Genomic DNA, 21,778 nt, shown 5'->3' with positions numbered 1-21,778 from the left:
TCAGACCTCACTAAACGAGTTTTGTGATTGAATTTTCAGATTGAATTTCATCAATCTATTGCAGATCAAGTTTTCAAGATTTTTAACCTCAGAGCAGCTGAACTGATTGAATGCTGATAGTTATCACATGCTGAAATCACCGCGTTCAATATAGGTGCAGCCACCCTTATCACATCTAAAAAATTAAAGCAGCACTACGACAGGTGTGGAGTATGAAATTACTGATACGAGGACATTTCCGGGAAACAATATGAAATCATAAAAAAACAAAGACAAAAGGATGACGTGAACCAGGCTCTCATGGAAGCAGAATAATTTGATAGTGACATGCTGTGAGGCTTCGAGATGCAATTTCACAGCGCTTTACGAACAAGAATCTGCTGAGCCGTTAAGTGTGAATTGTTCTATAGTCAGAATTCATGTTGGTTTTTTTCTCTTTCTCACTCTTTCTTGTTCTCCTCTTCCTCCTCCTCTGATTTCAGGGATGTGTAGTTGTTACTCAGCGCTGCCGGAGCTCCGTGGTACTGTGATCGTTCTGGGCGCTGGAGACACAGCCTTCGACTGCGCTACTTCTGCCCTCCGCTGCGGCGCCCGCCGTGTGTTTGTGGTCTTTAGGAAGGGATTCACCAACATACGAGCTGTTCCTGAGGAGGTGAGGAGAAAGGAAGATAATGTCAGAAAGAAGGTTGTAGCATCATTTGGTCACAGATGCCTCTTGGTTTGATATTTTATGTATGCCAGGGATTTTAAAACTTTTTGACAGACCACCAAATATGCTGATTTCCCTTCTTGATATAGATATATATATATATATATATATATATATATATATATATATACATATATATATATATATATATATATATATACAGTACAGTCCAAAAGTTTGGAACCACTAAGATTTTTAATGTTTTTAAAAGAAGTTTCATCTGCTCACCAAGGCTACATTTATTTAATTAAAAATACAGTAAAAACAGTAATATTGTGAAATATTATTACAATTTAAAATAACTGTTTTTTTATTTGAATATATTTCACAAAGTAATTTATTCCTTTGATGGCAAAGCTGAATTTTCAGCATCATTACTCCAGTCTTCAGTGTCACATGATCCTTCAGAAATCATTCTAATATGCTGATCTGCTGCTCAAGAAACATTTAATGTGTACAATTGTACAACATATTTGTGTACAATATTATTTTTCAGGATTATTTGATGAATAGAAAGTTCAAAAGAACAGTGTTTATCTGAAATCTAATCTTTTGTAACATTATAAATGTCTTCACTACCACTTTTGATTGATTTAATGCATCCTTGCTGAATAAAAGTATTCATTTCTTTAATTTCTTTTCAAAAAAATAAAAATTAAAATTCTTACTGACCCCAAACTTTTGAACGCTAGTGTATAATGCTACAAAAGCTTTGTATTTCAGATAAATGCTGTTCTTTTGAACTTTCTATTCATCAAGGAATCCTGAAAAAAAAAGTACACAACTGTTTTCAACATTGAAAATAATCATAAATGTTTATTGAGCAGCAAATCAGCATATTAGAATGATTTCTGAAGGATCATGTGACACTGAAGACTGGAGTAATGATGCTGAAAATTCAGCTTTGCATCACAGGAATAAATTACTTTGTCAAATATATTTAAATAGTACACAGTTATTTTAAATTGTAATAATATTTCACAATATTACTGTTTTTTACTGTATTTTTAATTAAATAAATGTAGCCTTGGTGAGCAGACGAAACTTCTTTTAAAAACATTAAAAATCTTAGTGGTTCCAAACTTTTGGACTGTACTGTATATATATATATATTACTTTTATGATGTAGCTGAATTTATTATTTAAATAAATAAAGACAATATTTATGTTTATTAATTTTTTGTAATTTTATAAAATCATTTTTTTTGTATTTTTTATTTTATTTTATTTTATTTTATTTTATTTTATTTTTTTATTTTTTTTATTTTACAGGTTGATTCAACAGTCTAGCACTTTCCAAAGATAGTTAAGAATATAGCTTACTGTAAGCATACACTTGTCTATAGAAAAGTTCATTGTTGAGGTCTAATTTGACTTAAAATTAGTTTTTAATTCAATTTTTTCTTCTATGACTTGAGAACAAAAAAAAAAGATTACAAATAGGAGAAGACCAAGGAAGCAGAGAGTCAGGAATTGAGAGAAAGAGAGTCAACATCAGGCAGTAGAGTGAAGCTTATTAATATTTGGTGTGAGAGAAGTGTGAAGCAGAGATTTATGAAGAGCTCTGTGAGAGTGTCCTCTCTCTAGACCACTGACACCGCTCCTAAGCCTTCCACTCTCATTTATTGCAGACATGCCTTTGCTTTCAGGGGGAGATTACTGTCAATTGTCCTACTCACACACAGGGCTCTCTGGTGAGCTATATACCCGCTTCCACACTGGTAATGATGCCAGCCGGCTAAACGTGTCATGATCGGCTCCATTTAGACAAAGCTGTGAAATATGTGCGTCAGATGTACTGAGGGAAGTTATTTTTTTCACCATTATTTTTTTTGAGAAAATGCTAGGACAAAGTACCGGCCCAAAGTTTTCATTCAATAAAAAAATGTACATACAATTTTTCTATTGCTTGATGAAGTGCACCAAGTACAAATGCAATGCAAATGTCTGATAATCTAATCATTTTAATCATTTAAAAAAAGAAAAATGTTTTCCAAACAGGTAGCCCCGCCTCCAAACTCACACCATTGGTTGAGCAGCAGAGCTGAGCAAAGCCACATTAGCATTGTTTCCATCCAAAGTTGTGAATTTAAAGGGTCTATATGTAAGAATTTCCATGTATTAATCGCTTCTTTATTGCCAATGTGTGAACCGCTTGTAACAAAACTTAAAAAACGAGACTTTCCCCAACTTCCTAGGTTGTCTATGAAAGCTTTTATGCAGGGAAAATCCAAAGGATGTGAAGTTTACGTGCTTCCGAGAGCCTCTCTTCCGTTCTATGACGAATGAAACAAATGCTTATACAATGTTCATGATAAAAAAATGTTTGAAAGAGCTCTTTTCACTGCAAAAAATGCTTTTCTTACTTAGATTTTTTTTCTTGTTTCCAGTCCAAATATCTAAAAATTCTTAAATCAAGAAGCATTTTCTAGACAAGTAAAAGGTATTGTCTTGTTTTCAGAAAAAATAAGTTTTTTCTTTAAAATAAGCAAAATAATCTGCCAGTGGGGTAAACAAAATAATATTGTTTTCGGTTTGAAATAAGATTTTTTTCTGAAAACAAGGCAATAATTTTTACTTGTCTAAAAAATGCTTCTTGATTTAAGAATTTTTTTGATTTTTGGACTGGAAACAAGAAAAAAAAAATATAAGTAAGAAAAGCATTTTTTTGCAGTGCAAATCCATTGAATTGTGTTGATAATGAATGAACTTACAACTTGGCTTTGGGAAATGTTCTTGGCTTTCTGAATTCTACATACAGTATAGCCCCTTTAACTTTGGAATATTGCATAAAACATTTGCGAATAAAGCACCGTTTCCATCCCATGTGTTCAAGAGAACAAAATCTTCACTTCCTGGGAAACTGCAGCAAAATATCTGCATTAAAAATCAAAGCTGCAATTGGGAAAGCCATTGTAGCTCTTTTTCGTACATCTTATATTACTTGAACCTCAAAGCGCGTAGATGAAACGCAATAAACTCTGTCATGTTCTCTTGCGTTCGAATGCTTGGTGTTTGGGAATGCAATCATGTGAGACATTTCTGGGAGGTCATTATACCAAATCATTTTGATGACAGACTTTGGCTCAGGCATTTCAGAATAACCAAACTTACATTTGAGTTGCTCTGCAATAAGAATTGGTCCACTGGTTAGTCAATATATCAAATCACATCCTCTGTTGAGGCAAAGGCCACGTAAGCATTATGGATTTATTCTGTAAATGTGTTTAGTTTATTGCACATGTCTTCTTATCATATTAAAATAATACCCACCTCAATTGAGTGCATACGTTTTTGTTTTTTTTATGCACATTTTTAGAAATGATTCGCATCTTGCATTTCTAGTGGGGTTTTTTATTCGATAACCCACATTTCGCATAAAAATACGTGGATGCAAACAGCTACTGTCTCATTTGCAGATGTCTCTGCACATTAAAGTGAAAATTGAAAGTATTTTAACATCAGAAAAATTACACACTTCACCTTCAAGTCTGATTCACACATTGTTCTTCACATCGCCCACCACATTACGACAAAGTATGGTAAAGTGCAGTAATTATTCACATCTGTTTACACTCTCCAGTGAAGACGCTCTGCTAATACGGCCGCCATCATCTTCAACTCATTAAAGCTGTTTATAAGCTATATTAAGTTTAAGGCTCCTGTAGGCGTATATAATCAGAACAGAGCGCTCGATTGTGCATTGACGTGAACTGAGTCAATTTATGGAAACATAGTAATAAGAAAATAGAATTGTCACCGCACGACTACATTCCTCCCACCGGCCCCCTACGCAATGCATGTGGGCTTCTTTCAGGTGATTCAGCCGCCCTTTTCATCTCTGTTTTTTTGTAATTGGAGAGAAAATCTGTAAACTTTCTGATGTGCTTCCACCAAGCCAAATCGCACTTGATGTTTTTAACGAGGTACACCGCTCTCATAATCACGCGCTTCATTATCTCAAGGCCGGATAAAAGACGTGACCTTTGCTGTTTGTTGTTACATGCGCTAACTTCACACTTGTTCAGTTATAATATCAGAAACATACTTAAAGGGATAGTTCACCTTCATGTAATTCCAAACCGGTTTTTGTCTTTCTGTCTTTTGTGGAACATAAGTTTTCCCTCTTTTTTTGTGAACTAAGTACACTACCGTTCAAAGGTTTTGGGTCAGTAGGATTTAAATAAAAGAAAGAAATGCATACTTCTATTCAGCAAGGATGCCTTAAATTGATCAAAAGGGATAATGAAGACATGTAATGTTACAAAAAAATTTAGATAAAAAAAATAAAAAAAACTTCGGTTCATCAAAGAATATTGAAAAAAACTTTTCAACATTGATAATAATAAAAAGAAATGATTCTTTACTACCAAATTAGCATATAGAATGATTTCTTAAGGATCATGTGACACTAAGACTGGAGTAATGATGCTGAAAATTCAGCTTTGCCATTGCAGGAATAAATTATTTTTTAAAATATATTAATAATTTTTGTTTTTTAATTTGTAATAGTATTTCACAGTATTACTGTTTTACTGTATTTTTGATCAAATAAATGCAGTCTTGGTGCGCATACAGTAAGAGTCTTTTTTTAAAAAAACATTCAAAAAATGTTACTGACCTCAACCACTTTTAAATGTTAGCTTGCATATATATTTAAGTTTCAAAAAAATTGAGGTAATCAGTTACATCAAATTTTTTGAGTTATGATGTTCCCAATTTCAAGTAAGCAGAACTATCAATTTTTGAGTTTGTAATACTCATGCATGATAATTACTCCTTACTTGAAGTACTTAGTTAGCTCATACACTTTGATAGCAATTAACATAAAATATTTAGGTAATTAACTTTATTTTGAGGCCTTCCAAATCAAATGAGTTATTTATTTCAGTGTAAACCCTAATAAAAAAATTCAGAGAATGCTGACTTGTTAATTTGCTAACATGTTAACAATAGCATGATATAACAACTTAAAATATGTAACTTACCTGCTCTCAAACCAAGCCTCATGCACCACTTGTCACCATGATGGTAACTCTCTAAAAACCCACATTAACAGAAACTCTTCTAAATTAGCATAACAAACCATTAATCACTACTAAATCTCCCTTATCCATTAATTTTGCACAAAAAAAAAAAAAAAAAAAAAAAAACATTATATAACACTTAATTTTAGCATTTACTCTCCCTTTCGAGTGTCATGGGCAAAGCATGCCGGGAAATAGAAATCCCAGCCCAGTTTAAGTTAAACTTAAGTTAGTCTAAATTAAAAGAAATGAGTTCATACAACTCAAAACAATGAAACAGTTCAGTTTACTTGAAATATGTCAGTGCTGTGAAGTCAAAAAAGAGAAAGTTCTAAATACTCATAACAGTTAATTTAACTGAACTAATTTGTTAAATTTAAGTTTGTCCTACTCAAAACAACTAAGTATTTTGAGCATTAGGGTTCACAGTGCATTGGATTTGTTGTTATTCAGTTAGCTAGCAATTATCACGTTATCAGCTAACTAAATGTTACTAATTTGCACAGCAAGATTCTTTTCAAACTGTTGCTCTGCCATGGAAGTATTAGAAAACTGACCAGGAGGTTCGAAATGTCATACTAGCTCACTGCTTAGTGCAAGTTGCTGCCTTAAATTTTTAAGTACAATCAACTTTAATGTTTAAGTCATTTCAACTTAAACTTACTTGAATTAAGTTGAATCTTGTATAACCTATAAAAAAAAAGTCGAAAATTGCTTATTTTGATGAGTTAAAGCAATGTAAAAAATGTACAGTGTGCATCTTGTGCTCTATACACTGTATACTGCATGCTATTTTTAAAAAAATACCAGTGTATGTGAAACAGTAAGCATTATGCATAATTTCATAATTTCATTGCGTTTTTATTTCATTGTGCAAATGTGTATTCTGAGACATTTCAGGTAATCTGTGAAAACATTTATCTTTGTGCTTGAGTACTTTTTGTTTTAGGGCCTTAGACAGTTTATGTGAATTGTAATGTTTATTATGTGTTTAGATGGAGCTGGCCAAGGAGGAGAAATGTGAGTTCCTGCCCTTCCTGTCTCCACGTGAGGTGTTGCTAAAGGGAGGCCGGGTTCATGGAATGGACTTCTGCCGAACCGAGCAAACCGAGTCGGGACAGTGGGTGGAGGATGAAGATCAGACCATACGACTGAAGGCCGACTATATCATCAGTGCTTTCGGCTCTCTGATGAACGACCCCGCAAGTACTGGATGTTCCTTATTACAGATTAACACAAAGTTATCATTGAAGACGGCATGAAATGGAAGCTGCGATAGACTTTTCTTCCCTATTGTGACGTATATCCGGGTATAAGGAAAAAATGAAGGACGGGACTTCATTTTGTCCATCGGGAATTGATTGGATTATTGGATCATTGTGTTTTGCTATTGGTTGATCTCATATGAGTGACAGGTTGTCCTGTCCTCGCACCAGTAAACATGTCATCAGAGAAGAGGGGGAGGGGAAGTTATTTTGATTGAAGATTATTATAAGGGCACAATCATTTATAATAAACACTGCAATATTCCATTTAAAAAAATGTCAATTTTTATTTCATGGTGACTTTAAATGTGATTTATTTTTCCATGTAGAATCCTCCAGAATTTTTACAGTTTAAAACAGTGTTGCTGCCTGTTCAAAGTGGTTTAATTTTAGTCAGGTTGCTTCCTATGTTGGGAATAGTCACAGACCTGATGTCTCACAGTAAATTTAGTGATTCTAAACCGTGTTTGTGGATTGGACTCGGGCTCATTATGCTGTAAGTAAACCCATCAGTGCCCTGAATGGCTGCCATTTCCAAATGGATGAGGCCCATGTTGTTGATGTTGTTTCAGGGATTTATTCATTTGATTTAGGGTGAATTAGCTTGGCTGTCTTGCAGCACCAGTGTTCTCTGATTAGGTAGTGAAGTGTACAAGGGTAAATTTGAGCAACTATCCCAGGCCCCTGCTAATCCACTCGCTTCTTATCACAGAAAGTCTGGAAATCAACAATCAGTAGCTAAAGTTACGTAACACTTTATTTCGATGGTCCGCTTTAGACTTTCTCCTAACTATAAATAACTTTGCAATTACATGTCACCTAACTCTCATTAGAGTATTAGTAGTAGACTGTCTGCTTAATATCTGCTAAACCTATTTTAATGGTCCCCTGACCATAAGTAACTTTGCAACTACATATCAACTTATTCTATTTACCCTTACCTAATAGTCTACTAAAAGTCTACTAACAGTCTACTTGTACTCTAATGAGAGTTAGATGACATGTAGTGGCAAAGTTACTTATAGTTATAAGTTTTAAACATTATTTCACACTATGGTGGAAATGGGCTTCCATACTTTTTTTTTGCCAAATGTCAACACTTTAAGGCAACACAGACACTTTAGATTTTACGATTTTAGAACTTTATGTGTTTGTCTTTATGGTAGTGTGGTGATGAATGGCTTCGAATGAGTTTGATGCTGTTACCAAATGGAAATCTTCTTAAAACAGAGTGTGAATGGATTAGCATTGAGCTTCTGCAGTCAGCCCTCTGGGAGCAAACGCAAGTCATTACCGCACAGTTACAACTCAAAATTATTCCTGGACGGTCTTAGTGACGTGATTACAGGGTGAAGAGGAGAGACTGTGCGTCCATTAGAGTGAGAGTCACCAGCGCCAGAGTCACCATCTTCATTTCAGCCGTATAATTATCTGCTCGCCATGTCCCTGAACTGTGACCAATAGCAGTGTGCGAAAAGCACTGCATTTATTTCGGCCGTTAATTAATGTACTTGTTTTTTTGTTGTTGTTTTTTTTTTCTAACAAATTTTAGTGTAATCCCTCTTTTAAACAGAAGCAATTGTGCTAAATCCACCCTGCTGGTTTCTAGTACTGATAGATGTGGTCAGGTACTTGTGATCACAGCATGTCATTTATGTAGTTAAATGAACTCAGTTAACAGTTGATTAATAATATAAATTGTTACAATTCAATCATTTAATAACTGTAATCAGCAGACCTGCTAATTATTGGTGGGCTGCAGTATACGATATGTTCATGGCTGATGACAGATCAGAACTTTTTCTGACATGATTTTGAAGTCCACTAATTAGATCAGGCTGCTAAAGGGCAGACCTGCTATGATTTTCAAATAGGGTTGCATTAAAAAAACAAGGTGTAATGTCACTGAGAGACTGTAGTGTCCAGACTCCAGAGCTGACTGGAGATGACATGAATTCACGATAATGAGATTCATCTCACCCACGCTTTGAGTTTACTCGCTGACCAGCCTGCAGTAACACAACAAATTGTCTAAAACTAAAGCCCGCTGTTTCATCAGCTGCAAACTGTACGTGATATGATCAGATTTTTAAAAAAGTTTTAAAATAAGTCTCTTATGCTCACCAGTGCAGTAAAATACAGTAAAACTGTAATATTGCAAAATATCTTTGCAATTTAAAATAACTGTTAACTATTTTAATGTATTTTATAATGTAATTTATTCCTGTGATGGCAAAGCTGAATTTTCAGTATCATTACTCCAGTCTTCAGTCACATAATCCTTCAGAAATCATTCTAATATGCCGATTTGCTGCTCAAGAAACATTTTTTTTAGCATTATAATCAATGTTTAAAGGAGTCCTTGATTATGATTTCACTTTTTTAACGTTCAATGCAAAGGGAGATATTTTCTTTTGCAGAATTAGCTTTTTCAAGACTACAACAAATGGCTGGTAGGGACTACAACAAGCTTCTTCCCGGGTTGGTGACATCACAAACCCCAACATTTACATAAACCCCGCCCCTGAGAACACAAAACAAATAGGTTGAGGCCATGTTGGGCTGCTTTAGAGAAGAGGAAGAGTTGTTGTAGTAGAGTGTTGTTACCATGCTGTCATTTTACGCCGGACTGCTTCACAAACGAGGGTCAATTCAATGCTGGATTTGCACAAAAGATTAACATGAGGCACGTGCTAGTGGATGAGTTGAATCAACTCCACAGCAACTACATAAATTTATCCACTAACCATTCAGAAACGTCCAGTTTCATTCTAAAAGTTGTAACTTCTTCCTGAATCTCTCCATCAGTGTCGACTCCGGTTTGAACAATGTAAGGCTGAACACCGTTACTGACAATCCTCATTTTGGCTGCGTGAGATTCTCCAGCTTTGTTGTTGTTGAGCAACTGAAGCGCGAGCTGTTAAAGCTCCGCCCTCTTTTGGAAAGCGGGCCGGGAGCAGCAGCTCATTTGCATTTTAAGGGACACACACAAAAATGACATGTTTTTGCTCACATCCAAATAGGGGCAAATTTGACAAGCTATAATAAATAGATAAATAAATAGATAATAAATCTGTGGGGTATTTTGAGCTGAAACTTCACAGAAGTTTACTTATATTACATCTTGTGAAAAGGGGTATTATAGGTCCGAAATTACCTGGAACAGTTTGTCCCAGGAACTTTTTTCCCCCAGACCTATTGCTAGCTGCGTTTCCATAGCGGTCTACCGTTACCGTGAAGATAGTCTGGTGACGTAGGACCGCCCGCGACTTTCCAGTTCCCGCCAGGATTTCGTCCTCCACATATAAGCTTAATAAAGCCTGAACCTCATTGTCAGTCCATCATTTGTTTTTTTTTTAAACTCCATTGTTGATTTGAATAGCAAACAACTCTTACTACATGCACCGCAACAGACTTGGATGGTTGAAATAAAATGCTGCGTGGATTCAACCAATCAAAATGCTGCATGAACTCAACCAATCAGCATGTTCAGTGCCCAAATCCCACCCCCGAAAGTTCCGGAGCTTTGAAAAAGTACAGAGACTTTCTGAGGTTGAATTTTTTTACTCAGAACTTTAGACATTTAGACCCTGGTTCCTGGACAGCAATTATTACAAATAGAAATATTTTGTAACATTACAGTATAAATGCTGTTACTGTAAATTTTGATACATTTATTGCATTCTACACTACAAAAAAGATATCTAAATCCCAGTAAAATATCTTATTAATAATAATAATAATAATCCAAAAACAAGCTAAATACTATACTGAGAAGCAAAATGAACCAACATGACTTCTTTTAAAGGTGCTGTAGAATGTCTTTTCAAAAGATGTAATATAAGTCTAAGGTGTCCCTGAATGTGTCTGTGAAGTTTCAGCTCAAAATACCCCATAGATTTTTTTTAATTAATTTTTTTAACTGCCTATTTTGGGGCATCATTAACTATGCACCGATTCAGGCTGCGCAGCCCCTTTAAATCTCTCACTCCCTGCCCTCCTGAGCTCTTGACTATAAGTGCATTTATACAGTGCATAAACAAAGTTCACACAGCTAATATAACCCTCAAATGGATCTTTACAAGATGTTCGTCATTCATGCTGCATGCATGCATCGATTCCTGTGAGTATAGTATTTATTTGGATGTTTACATTTGATTCTGAATGAGTTTGAGGCTGTATGCTCTGTGGCTAACGGGCTAATGCTATACTGTTGGAGAGATTTACAAAGAATGAAGTTGTTTATGAATTATACAGACTGCAAATGTTTAAAAATGTAAATAGCGACGGCTCTCTTGTCTCCGCGAATACAGTAATAAACGATGGTAACTTTAACCGCATTTAACAGTACATTAGCAACATGCTAACGAAACATTTAGAAAGACAATTTACAAATATCACTAAAAATATCATGTTATCATGGATCATGTCAGTTATTATTGCTCCATCTGCCATTTTTCGCTATTGTTCTTGCTTGCTTACCTAGTCTGATGATTCAGTTGTGCACATGCAGATGTCCTGCCCTTGTGTAATGACTTGATCATGGGCTGGCATATGCAAATATTGGGGTCATACATATTAATGATCCCGACTGTTATGTAACAGTCGGTGTTATGTTGAGATTCGCCTGTTTTCCAGAGGTCTTTTAGACAAATGAGATTTACACAAGAAGGAGGAAACAATGGAGTTTGAAACTCAATGTATGTCTTTTCCATGTACTGAACTCTTGTTATTCAACTATGTCGAGGTAAATTCAATTTTTTATTCTAGGGCACCTTTAAGAAATTATATATTGATTTAATCTTATTTTTCTAAACCTAAAGGGAGAATTTATTTTTGTCTACAACACTAATTGCAATCAATCAGCATAAATCAATCATCACGTGAAACGTTTCAGTCAAGTGTGCCCAAACATTATAAATGTACTTGCTTATTTTCTTTGTGAACTATTCATGTTTATACTGTACCTTAGTGTATAATACATTAGTATAATTGTATGTTTTAAGCATTTTACATTTTAATGGTGAATAAAGAATATAGTGTGGTTGCAATTATTATACTAAAAAAAATCAACTGATTATAATGCATTAAGATTAGCTTTACAATGAATTATATATAAAAAGTATTATTAAATATTTATTTATTCAGCAAACATCACGTGAATGCAATTACGCCTGAATGGACTTTAACATTTTGCCCCTTTTCGGTCCTATAATTTCTTAATTTGTCCTGCTTGTAATCTGAGTTGTTTGTCCTCACCTTGAATTTAGCACTCCTGGTTGTTTCTTAAGTATTATTAGGGCTATTGTACAATGTCTGACCTGTTCACAGCATCTGTGCAACATGTTAAACATCAGGCAATGTCTGCTCTGCAGGAGAGGGTTATCATTATTAGCAATTAGTCTACAAGGTTAATTAAAGCACACCAAATCACCTCTTAGCAGGAACAGGAAATGGTGTACTTGACCGAAAGCCAGCTATTGTAATTTCGTAAAGAGATTTTGTGGAGGTTAGAGGTATTTGTGTGTGCGGCTGTCTTTTAGTTAATGTAATCAGACTGTCTTGTTTGTACATGCCTGTGTTCATCTCGATCCCTATTTTTAGTTTATTGTCATCTTAGTGTACTTTTACATTTCAGATATTACGTTTTATAACACAAGCAACTGCATCAGTTCAGTCCGCACCACACCTTCACTTAGTTTCACAAAAAATGCTGAGGGATAGTGTTTTTTTTTTCCATCTGTGTTCTTTCATTTAGGAAATATGAATTACTTGCCCACTCAAGTGCCTCGTCAGATTGGTCTGGCCACGGCCGTCGAGGGCTGGTACCAGAACAGCTGACATGGCTAGAAAAGTTGGCTGGTAATCTAGCGGGCCTGCCCACTGGAGCTAACAGATGATTTGATCCCTCGCCACACTTGGCTGTTTTTTCTTTCCATTTTCTTCCCCCCCATCTCTTCTTTGTGTGGGAGAGGGGCTGGATTGTGATGGATTGTTCTGTATCCGGCTCCTGTCACTCCAGCCAAAGCTCCGCCCCCATCCACCCGGTCGGCCGAATATTCAAACATCAGCATTCCATTAATCACACTCCATCAGTGGTAATGAGGCTGCTTGCTTTCTCCTGCACAAGAATGAACAGCAACTTACATTTGAGCTTGACAGTCAAACACAAGGCTTTATACAATGAAACAGAACAGATTGAGACTCATTTAAAATCTTGTCATTATTTACTCATCCTCATGGGGTTTCCAAACCCATATGACTTTTATTCTTTTGTATAACTTAAACAGATGTTTTGCAAAATGTACTGGCTGCTCTTTCAATAAAAGTGAATGAAAGGGACTGGCACGCTCCAAAAATTACAAAAATGCATCATAAAAGTGGTTTATATTCAAGGTCTTCTGAAGTCATATGATAGCTTTGTGTGAGGTCTAGACCAATATTTATTTATTTTTTTTAATGAAAAATCTGTAGCTCTCAAATCCCATTTCGGAAGTGAACCACTGCCGTAGTGCAGTAATTAGTAAATTAGTAATAAAAAAAAAAAAAAAGAAAGAATGCATTTTTATGTAAAGCAAGTCTTGATTTAATTTCATAAATTCTGTACATGTCTCATATACATTGCCTAGATATTGTTTGGAACAAAAAATCTTTTACAGTTCCATGTTCAAAAATATGTCGACAAAAAATTGTCATAAAATAAAATAATAAAATAAAAATATAAAAAAAAATTAAAATTATATTAAATTAATAATAAAAAAAAATTAAAAAATAAAATAAAATAAAATAAAATAAAATAAAATAAAATAAAATAAAATAAAATAAAATAAAAGTGAGCAATTCTACTTTTGTTTTCCTCAGCATATAGGTTTGGAACTACATGAAAGTATGGAACTTGTTTCTGCCACTAAATAAAAAAAAAATAAAAAAGGTAATTGCGACTTTTTCTCTCACAATTCAGACTTTTTTTCTCACAAGTGTAAGATATAAACTTTAAATTGCGAGTTATAAAGTCAGAATTGCATGATATAAAGTCAGAATTGTGTGACATAAAGTCAGAATTGCGTGATATAGTCAGAATTGCATGATATTAAGTCAGAATTGCATGATATTAAGTCAGAATTGCGTGATATAAAGTCAGAATTGCGTGATATTAAGTCAGAATTGCGTGATATAAAGTCAGAATTGCGTGATATAAAGTCAGAATTGCGTGATATAGTCAGAATTGCATGATATTAAGTCAGAATTGCGTGATATAAAGTCAAAATTGTGTGATGTAAAGTCAGAATTGTGTGATATAAAGTCGCAATTAACTTTTAAAGTTTATATCTTACAATTCTGACTTTATAACTTGGAATTTAAAGTTTATATCTCGCAATTCTCACTTTATATCACACAATTCTGACTTTATAACTCGCAATTGTGACTTTATTTCAGTTCTGAGAACAAAAGTCTGAATTGTGAGATATAAACTCGCAATTGCGAGAAAAAATTTTAGAATTGTGAGATAAAAAGTCACAATTACCTTTTTTATTTTTTATTTCATGGCGGAAACAAGCTTCCTTATAAAATTAAGTAAAGGATGACAAACAAATTTCTGTGAACTATCGCTTTAAATTCTATTTAACCCAGAGCATTCCTTGATTTTATTAACAGTAATTAAAACGGTTTAACTAACTAACTACTAACCAACTGAAATGTGTGCCATTGCAGCAGAGACCAATGGGAAGTCATTCTGATGGAATGAGCAACTATCCTAGTGTGCTGGTCCACAATCCCCGTCCTCTCCTTTATCCAGTGTGGATTCCTCTGCTTAATGGACCCTTGCAATTTGCATCTGTCAGTGAGGAGAATGCCCATGGGTAGAGTGTGTGTGGGAGAGAGAGAGAGCAAGAGAGAGTTGCTGCTTTACTTAAGAATGATCTCTGAGGGCTATGAGAGGCCTGACACACTCTACTAGCTCTCCAGAGCGGACAGGAGAGAAAGAAAAACAACTCACTGTTAGCTTCTGTGTGCGTGTGTGTGTTGAAATAGGATAAGTGAGGCTGTTGAAGAGGTCTAGGCAATTGCAGAGAACTCTAGACATTAGACGGAGATAAAGGGGAAAAATAATAGAGAAGAAGAACAAGAAAATGTTGACGATCAGGATACCAGGCACAGTGTCAAGTGAAGGAGCCAATCTCTCTTCCTCTCTGTCTTTGAACTGACCTGCCAGCCTACTGGAGGATATTACAACTTTGTTCTTAACATCACTTCCTTTCAGCCGCTCTCTTTAATCGCCAGCAAGAAAATCGAAAGCTTACTTATGAGGAGGAAGAGGAAAACTCAATTTATTGTTACTTAGAAGTATTGGATGGGCTCTGGTGTTTGGAGTCAAGAATTTCGAATGTTTAATGTTTGGGAAATCTGATTGTTGGTGTGCATTCTTGTTGCTGTCTCTTATTAAAGGGGACATATCGTGGAAAACAGGAAATAAAAGATTTCGATATACTGCGGAAACAGTCACGGTCACAACGCAAATGTCCTCCTCAGGGCATCATGACTGTTTATTAAAACTAATATTTAAAAATCCTGGTCCATCAGGAATCATCATGGACACTATAATATAATATAATATAATATAATATAATATAATATAATATATATAATATAATATAATATAATATAATATAATATAATATAATATAAATAGCGCTTTCCACCTTAAATTAGATATTTACAATCCCCTTGTTTGTATACCTTGACATTATATTATATTATATTATATTATATTATATTATATTATATTATATTATATTATATTATATTATATTATATTATATTATATTATATAATAACACACATATTATAATAATAATAACACTTTGCAATAATTAATTTCTACATATACATTTTTATCATTTCAGGGTGTATAAATTACAAAGTCACATTAATTATAAACTCTTCCATGGATGATGACATTTTGTCATTTGTGATTTAGTAACATTGTCCAATATACAGCTGACTTTTTGACTCAATAAGAGAGAGGAGTTTCATTTGTCCTTAGTAATCCTCATAATGTGCAATAAATCTTGGGCCTCCTGTCCTTAGATCTGTATTTGGAATTTTCTTCATTGATAAATGTAGGACGCAGTCCATGCCGAGCAGCCGTGCCTTCGGAAGATGGATGGTGTGTGTTCAAGAGAGTGGAGGGCTGGTCATTTCAAAATGTAGATCAGTTTGACAGAGTATCTTCCTGCTAACGTTACTAACAGTGAATGAAATGCACCAGGAGATGTTACATTAACCTCGCAAAAAGAAAAAGAAACACCAGTGGGGGGAAAAAAAACTCTTGCCATTTGTCTTGTCAGTGACTTCATATTATTTTCTTGCCATTTCCAGTCTATCAGGTTTTTCCTTTTCCGCAGGTCTTTTTCCGTGTCGCCTCTTTCCTCTCATGAATTTACCCTTTCTTTATCAGTTCTCTCTCTCTCTCTCTCTCTCTCTCTGCAGTGATCGAGGCCATGGCTCCCATCAGGTTAAACAGATGGGGGCTTCCTGAGCTGGACCCAGAGAGCATGCAGACTAGTGAGCCGTGGGTGTTCGCTGGGGGCGATGTGGCCGGTCTGGCCAATACCACCGTGGAAGCAGTCAATGATGGGAAACAGGCCTCCTGGCACATACACAGATACTTACAGGTACTTTTCTTTCTTTCTTTCTAGAGTAGTTGAAAAAATAACACTAGATTTTGAACATCAGGAATAAAGTTAAAGGAATAGCTCACCCAAACCTGAAAATTGTCATCCATGTGATGATATACCAAATCTTTTTTTCTGTGGATGTTTTGCACAATATCTGACCTGCTGTGAAAAAACCTTGCAAAAGCTCCAAAAAATCATAAAAGCACTATGACCTCCATATGACTAATTCCTTATAAACCAAGTCTTCAGAAGCCATGTTTTTGTGTGATGAAAATATGGAAATCTTCCTTTATGATGTAGCTCTTGAATCTCATTTGTGCTTGTGTTCAAATGTGCTGTAATTGGTCATGAGACGCATATAAACCAATGACGTTTGACATTATTGATGTATAATCTGCTGTGAAGCATCTTGAGGCACAATGTTTACATGCAAATAAGATTTGAAAGCTTTTGTTTTCTGCAAAAAAATGACCCTTTTAGATGTATGACTTCAATAAGCAAATATGAGATGTATATGTGACCCTGGACCACAAAACCACTCATAAGTCACACGGGTATATTTGTAGCAATAGCCAGCAATACATTGTATGGGTCAAAATTATTGATTTTTCTTTAATGCCAAAAATCATTAGGGTATTAAGTTCCATGAAGATATTTTGTAAATTTCCTACTGTAAATATATAAAAAATATATATATTTTTTGTGACTGGATATGCATTTCTAAGGACTTTAAAGGCAATTTTCTCAATATTTTGATTTTTTTGCACCCTCAGATTCCAGATTTTCAAATAGTTGTATCTCGACTAAATATTGTCCTAACAAACCTTACATCAATGGAAAGCTTATATATTCAGCTTTCAGGTATAAATCTCAGTTTCAAAAAATTGACACTTATGACTGGTTTTGTGGTCCAGGGTCACATTTGAGACTAATGTCATGGTTCTTTTTTTGTTCTTTTTGGAGCCTGGTGGCCCCGTACATATGAAAAAGAGCCATGTTTTTGTGTTTCTCATAAAATTAAAAAAAAAGAAAAAAAAAGATGTACAATGTGTATTTTTTGTCAAAATAACCCTTTAAGATGAGGTTATACAAGCCACACACATAATATAATTTCTGGGAGACCCGCGTGTCGCTTTCTTTAACGGTTTGCCTTGAAACAAGGCTGCCACAATGCCAAACCCCCTCATGGAAAAAGAAAGCCGGTGTGTTTACAACTGTGACAATGAGCAATTGTTGCTGTAAACTTGCACTACACTCTTGAATTAATAATTTAGTAGATGCATGCCCATTTATGGGTGTCAGTCTTTTTTTTCTTTTCTTTTTTAAATGTTGATGAAACTTATGAAACTTATACCAAACTTATGACTGGTTTTGTGGTCCAGGGTCACATTTGAGACTAATTTCATGGTTCTTTTTTTGTTCTTTTTGGAGCCTGGTGGCCCCGTACGTATGAAAAAGAGCCATGTTTTTGTGTTTCTCATAAAATAAAAAAAAAAAAAAAAAAAAAGATGTACAATGTGTATTTTTTTGTCCAAATAACCCTTTAAGATGAGGTTATACAAGCCACACACATAATAATTAGGTAATAATTATTGTAAATGCCATTTATGCTGTCCCTGCTATGAGATGTCATGTCAGCTGCCCAAATAACAATATTTTGAGATCTGGCACCGTAAACACACACCCAAGTTCATTTCCTCGACATATTCACATTTGAAAACACTTGCTTTTGTGCTGATGAGACCGAAACAGATGTTGCCCTGATTATGTCCCGTGTTAAGATCACAAAACCCAATGGAAAAGGAGGATTTGGAGTGCTGATTAATTATGTAGATGAGAGCTTTACATGCGCTCTACAAAGAGTGAGCTGTGACACCGCTGGATACAAAAGCCTCTCAATATGAGTATGTTTATGAGTAATCAGAGCACAATAAGGAATAAATTAGCATTATAGCGGGCGGTAGGACAATGGTCTTCCTGTGGCTTCATGCGGCAGAGCCGCTTGCCGGGGCCACACAGCGAGAACGCTGTTCCGCACAGGATTATTCCGTAAATCTCACCTCAGAGGCACTGGCGATGTGAGCTTGTTCGGCTTAATTAGTTTGCTACTAGCAAAGTAACTGTGGAGAGTGAAGGAGGGAGGTCAGGGAGGGAGAGAGAGCACTTCGGATTGTCCCGTTAGCTGAGCCAGATCAGCCTGGGCTCCTGAGAGGGGCTTATAGAGGCCCCCTGCCTGTCAAACACACACACACAGGCTGAGACCCTGCAGAGACATCAGTGGCTGTGCATGCTGCTAAACCCATCAAACCCATGCACCAATAAAACCATCAGAATCCAGGCAGAAATTAAAGAGCAATGACATGTATTATGTAATTAAGGAGATATGTGTGACAAAACACTGACTGTTTGCATGACTATATGACAGTTTACTCATGGCCAGATACAAAAGGAGGCCGTTCATGAGTGAGTATTTGGCTTTTTTTCATCGCAGGTTACTTTAAATTGACCTTGTTTGCTTTATACACATAGTTTTCATATTGTGCATAGTCTCAGCCTCAGACATCACTTCCATGGACCGTTAGCTGAACGTCTGATGCATAAGACACACAAAATGGGAAACACTGGGAGTTTCGAAGTCCTCATCTGATTGTTTGAATATTTCAGGATTTCTGGGAGACATGCGTGTCGCTTTCTTTAACTCTCTGTCTGGAAACAAGGCCGCCGCGATGCCAAACCCCCTCATGGAAAAAGAAAGCCGGTGTGTTTACAACTGTGACAATGAGCTGTAAACTTGCACTACACTCTTGAATGAATAATTTAGTAGATGCATGCCCATAGGCGTAATTTATGGGTGTCAGTCTTTTTTTCTTTTCTTTTTTAAATGTTGATGAAAAATTACCAAAACAAACATTTATAACACACTAATAAGCACTGCATTCACATATAAGACTATGGACAACTTTTAGACATTGTGTAAAACATATTTTATTTGACCAGAATCATAAAGGCATTGGAAATTTGACCTCTACCGTAATAGCATTAAATTCTAAGTAAATGGTCTGTTTAATGTCTCGTTGAGTGCTCTAAGACACAAGGGGTGAAGCTCCTGTAGGTATTTGACATCCATATGGGGGAATCTCACGGTTAAGTGCAGCTTTTCTCCAGCAGTGGTGGGTCAGCGAGGGGTTAATAGTCTGTCCATGTCTGTGGCTAGAGCAAAGCAGAGATAACTGTTTATTTGCTGATGAAATTACCATGTGTAGTGTTCAAGGGAAGGCAACAGATTGCGTTGTTGTTTTTACGGTAATGGACCGCAGCTGAGGGAACGAATAGAGTCATTTGCAGAAAGATTGCAAGACTAATGTAAGAACAGCTCTCAGATCAGCTCAAAACAAGTCCCACCTGAGAGCTCTGATGTGTGTTCATGTACTTGTCCCTGGGTATTTTAATATTATTCATATTTGTATATATGTTTCACATGTTTTTCAATAAAATAAACTAGATTTGTGTTTCCTGAAGGAAAAAAATTGCTTGCAAATAGAAAAATAGTACTGTTAGCTTAATTTTTAGTCTTTGGTTCTTTGGTTGCCTTGCTGTTATCGATGACTATCGATGGTCAAATGCATGCATAGAATACATGACCAATCACAATAGAGTCCAACAGTGACCGCCCACTTTTTCAGAAACCTTGGTTCCGGAAGCATTTTTACTATTCAGTTTTCACATAGGGATTTTTAAAAAAGTCTTCATCAAGGAGTTATAAGCCATGAACCAAACTAACTAGCTTAGAGGTGAAACACAACATGACAAGCTTTAAAGGGCAAGCTTTAATGCCCCTTTTTACAAGATGTAATATAAGTCTCAGGTCTCCCCAGAATGTGTCTGTGAAGTTTCAGCTCAAAATACCCCACAGATCATTTATTAAAGCTTGTCAAATTTGCCCCTATTTGGTGTGAACAAAAAACATGTCATTTTTGTGCGTGTCCCTTTAAATGCAAATGAGCTTTCCAGAAGAGGGCGGAGCTTTAACAGCTTGTGCTTCGTTTGGTCAACAACAACAAAGCTGGATAATCTCACGCAGCCAAAATGAGGATTGTCAGTAACGGTGTTCAGCCTTACATTGTTCAAACCGGAGTCGACACTGATGGAGAGACTCAGGAAGAAGTTACAACTTTTAGAATGAAACTGGACGTTTCTGAACGGTTAGTGGATAAATTTATGTAGTTGCTGTGGAGTTGATTCAACTCATCGACTAGCATGTGCCTCATGTTAATCTTTTGTGCAAATCCAGCGTTGAATTGACCCTCGTTTGTAAATCAGTCTGGCGTAAAATGACGGCATGACAACAATACTCTACTACAACAACTCTTCCTCTTCTCTAAAGCAGCCCAACATGGCCTAAATAGTGTCTGTGTAGCCAACGACAGAACAGTTAGCATGCTTTGCTCGAACTTTTGCCATGGCATTAGAACTGGTACACCGCTGTCGCTTGCGAAAACAAAATGGCAGCGCTGTGGGTGGAAAGTGCAAATGAAGGGGTGGTAATATTAAAATAAGATCCCCTTCCTACGTCACTAGGGAAATGAAATCTGAGTGACTTGTTTTTTCACATGCGTGCAGAGAAAGGCTTGGCAAAACAAAGTTACTGGGTTGTCTTTTTCACGTTTTCTAGGTTGGTAGATGCACCAGAGACCGATTATAGCACTTAAACATGGAAAAAGTCAGATTTTCATGATATGTCCCCTTTAATTTTCCTCATATCTTTCACATTGTGTCATATTGTATCATATCTTAGATGCTAATTACCTCAAGTGCTTCTGAAAAAAAAGAAAAATCAATAGCATATCATTTGCCAAAGATCTATCTGGTGTACAAAGTGTTTGACAACTACAGCACATCCGTCAGGGCCCGAGTGGGTTCAGGAACGTCCCTCGGCATTAGTTGTTTGTCTCGGGTGTTTCTCTCGCTAGCTTCCTCTCTCTCCCTGTGACGAGGCCTCTCTGTGGAGGATGTGGGCTGTCATGTTCCTGCTCTCATTTTCTCTTCACTTGACACCCCCTCGTTCATTATGCGGCTGTGACATCACCACAAGGGCAA

The 21,778-nt window shown here is 35.8% G+C and overlaps 1 protein-coding gene across 1 annotated transcript in view; it reads left to right on the top strand.

Moving 5' to 3' along the window:
- dpyda.1 (dihydropyrimidine dehydrogenase a, tandem duplicate 1) overlaps nt 1-21,778 on the top strand; it is a 236,397-nt gene that overhangs the window by 89,440 nt on the left and 125,179 nt on the right. The window contains 3 exon segments of the mRNA XM_048175396.1: nt 483-652; nt 6,732-6,942; nt 16,494-16,678. Coding sequence (XP_048031353.1) covers nt 483-652; nt 6,732-6,942; nt 16,494-16,678 — 566 coding nt within the window.

The sequence above is a fragment of the Megalobrama amblycephala genome, linkage group LG22 (genome assembly GCF_018812025.1).
Source record: "Megalobrama amblycephala isolate DHTTF-2021 linkage group LG22, ASM1881202v1, whole genome shotgun sequence".
Classification (NCBI taxonomy): Eukaryota; Metazoa; Chordata; class Actinopteri; order Cypriniformes; family Xenocyprididae; genus Megalobrama; species Megalobrama amblycephala.
The sequence above is the reverse complement of the archived record's forward strand: the minus strand, read 5'-3'. Positions and strand labels throughout refer to the sequence as shown.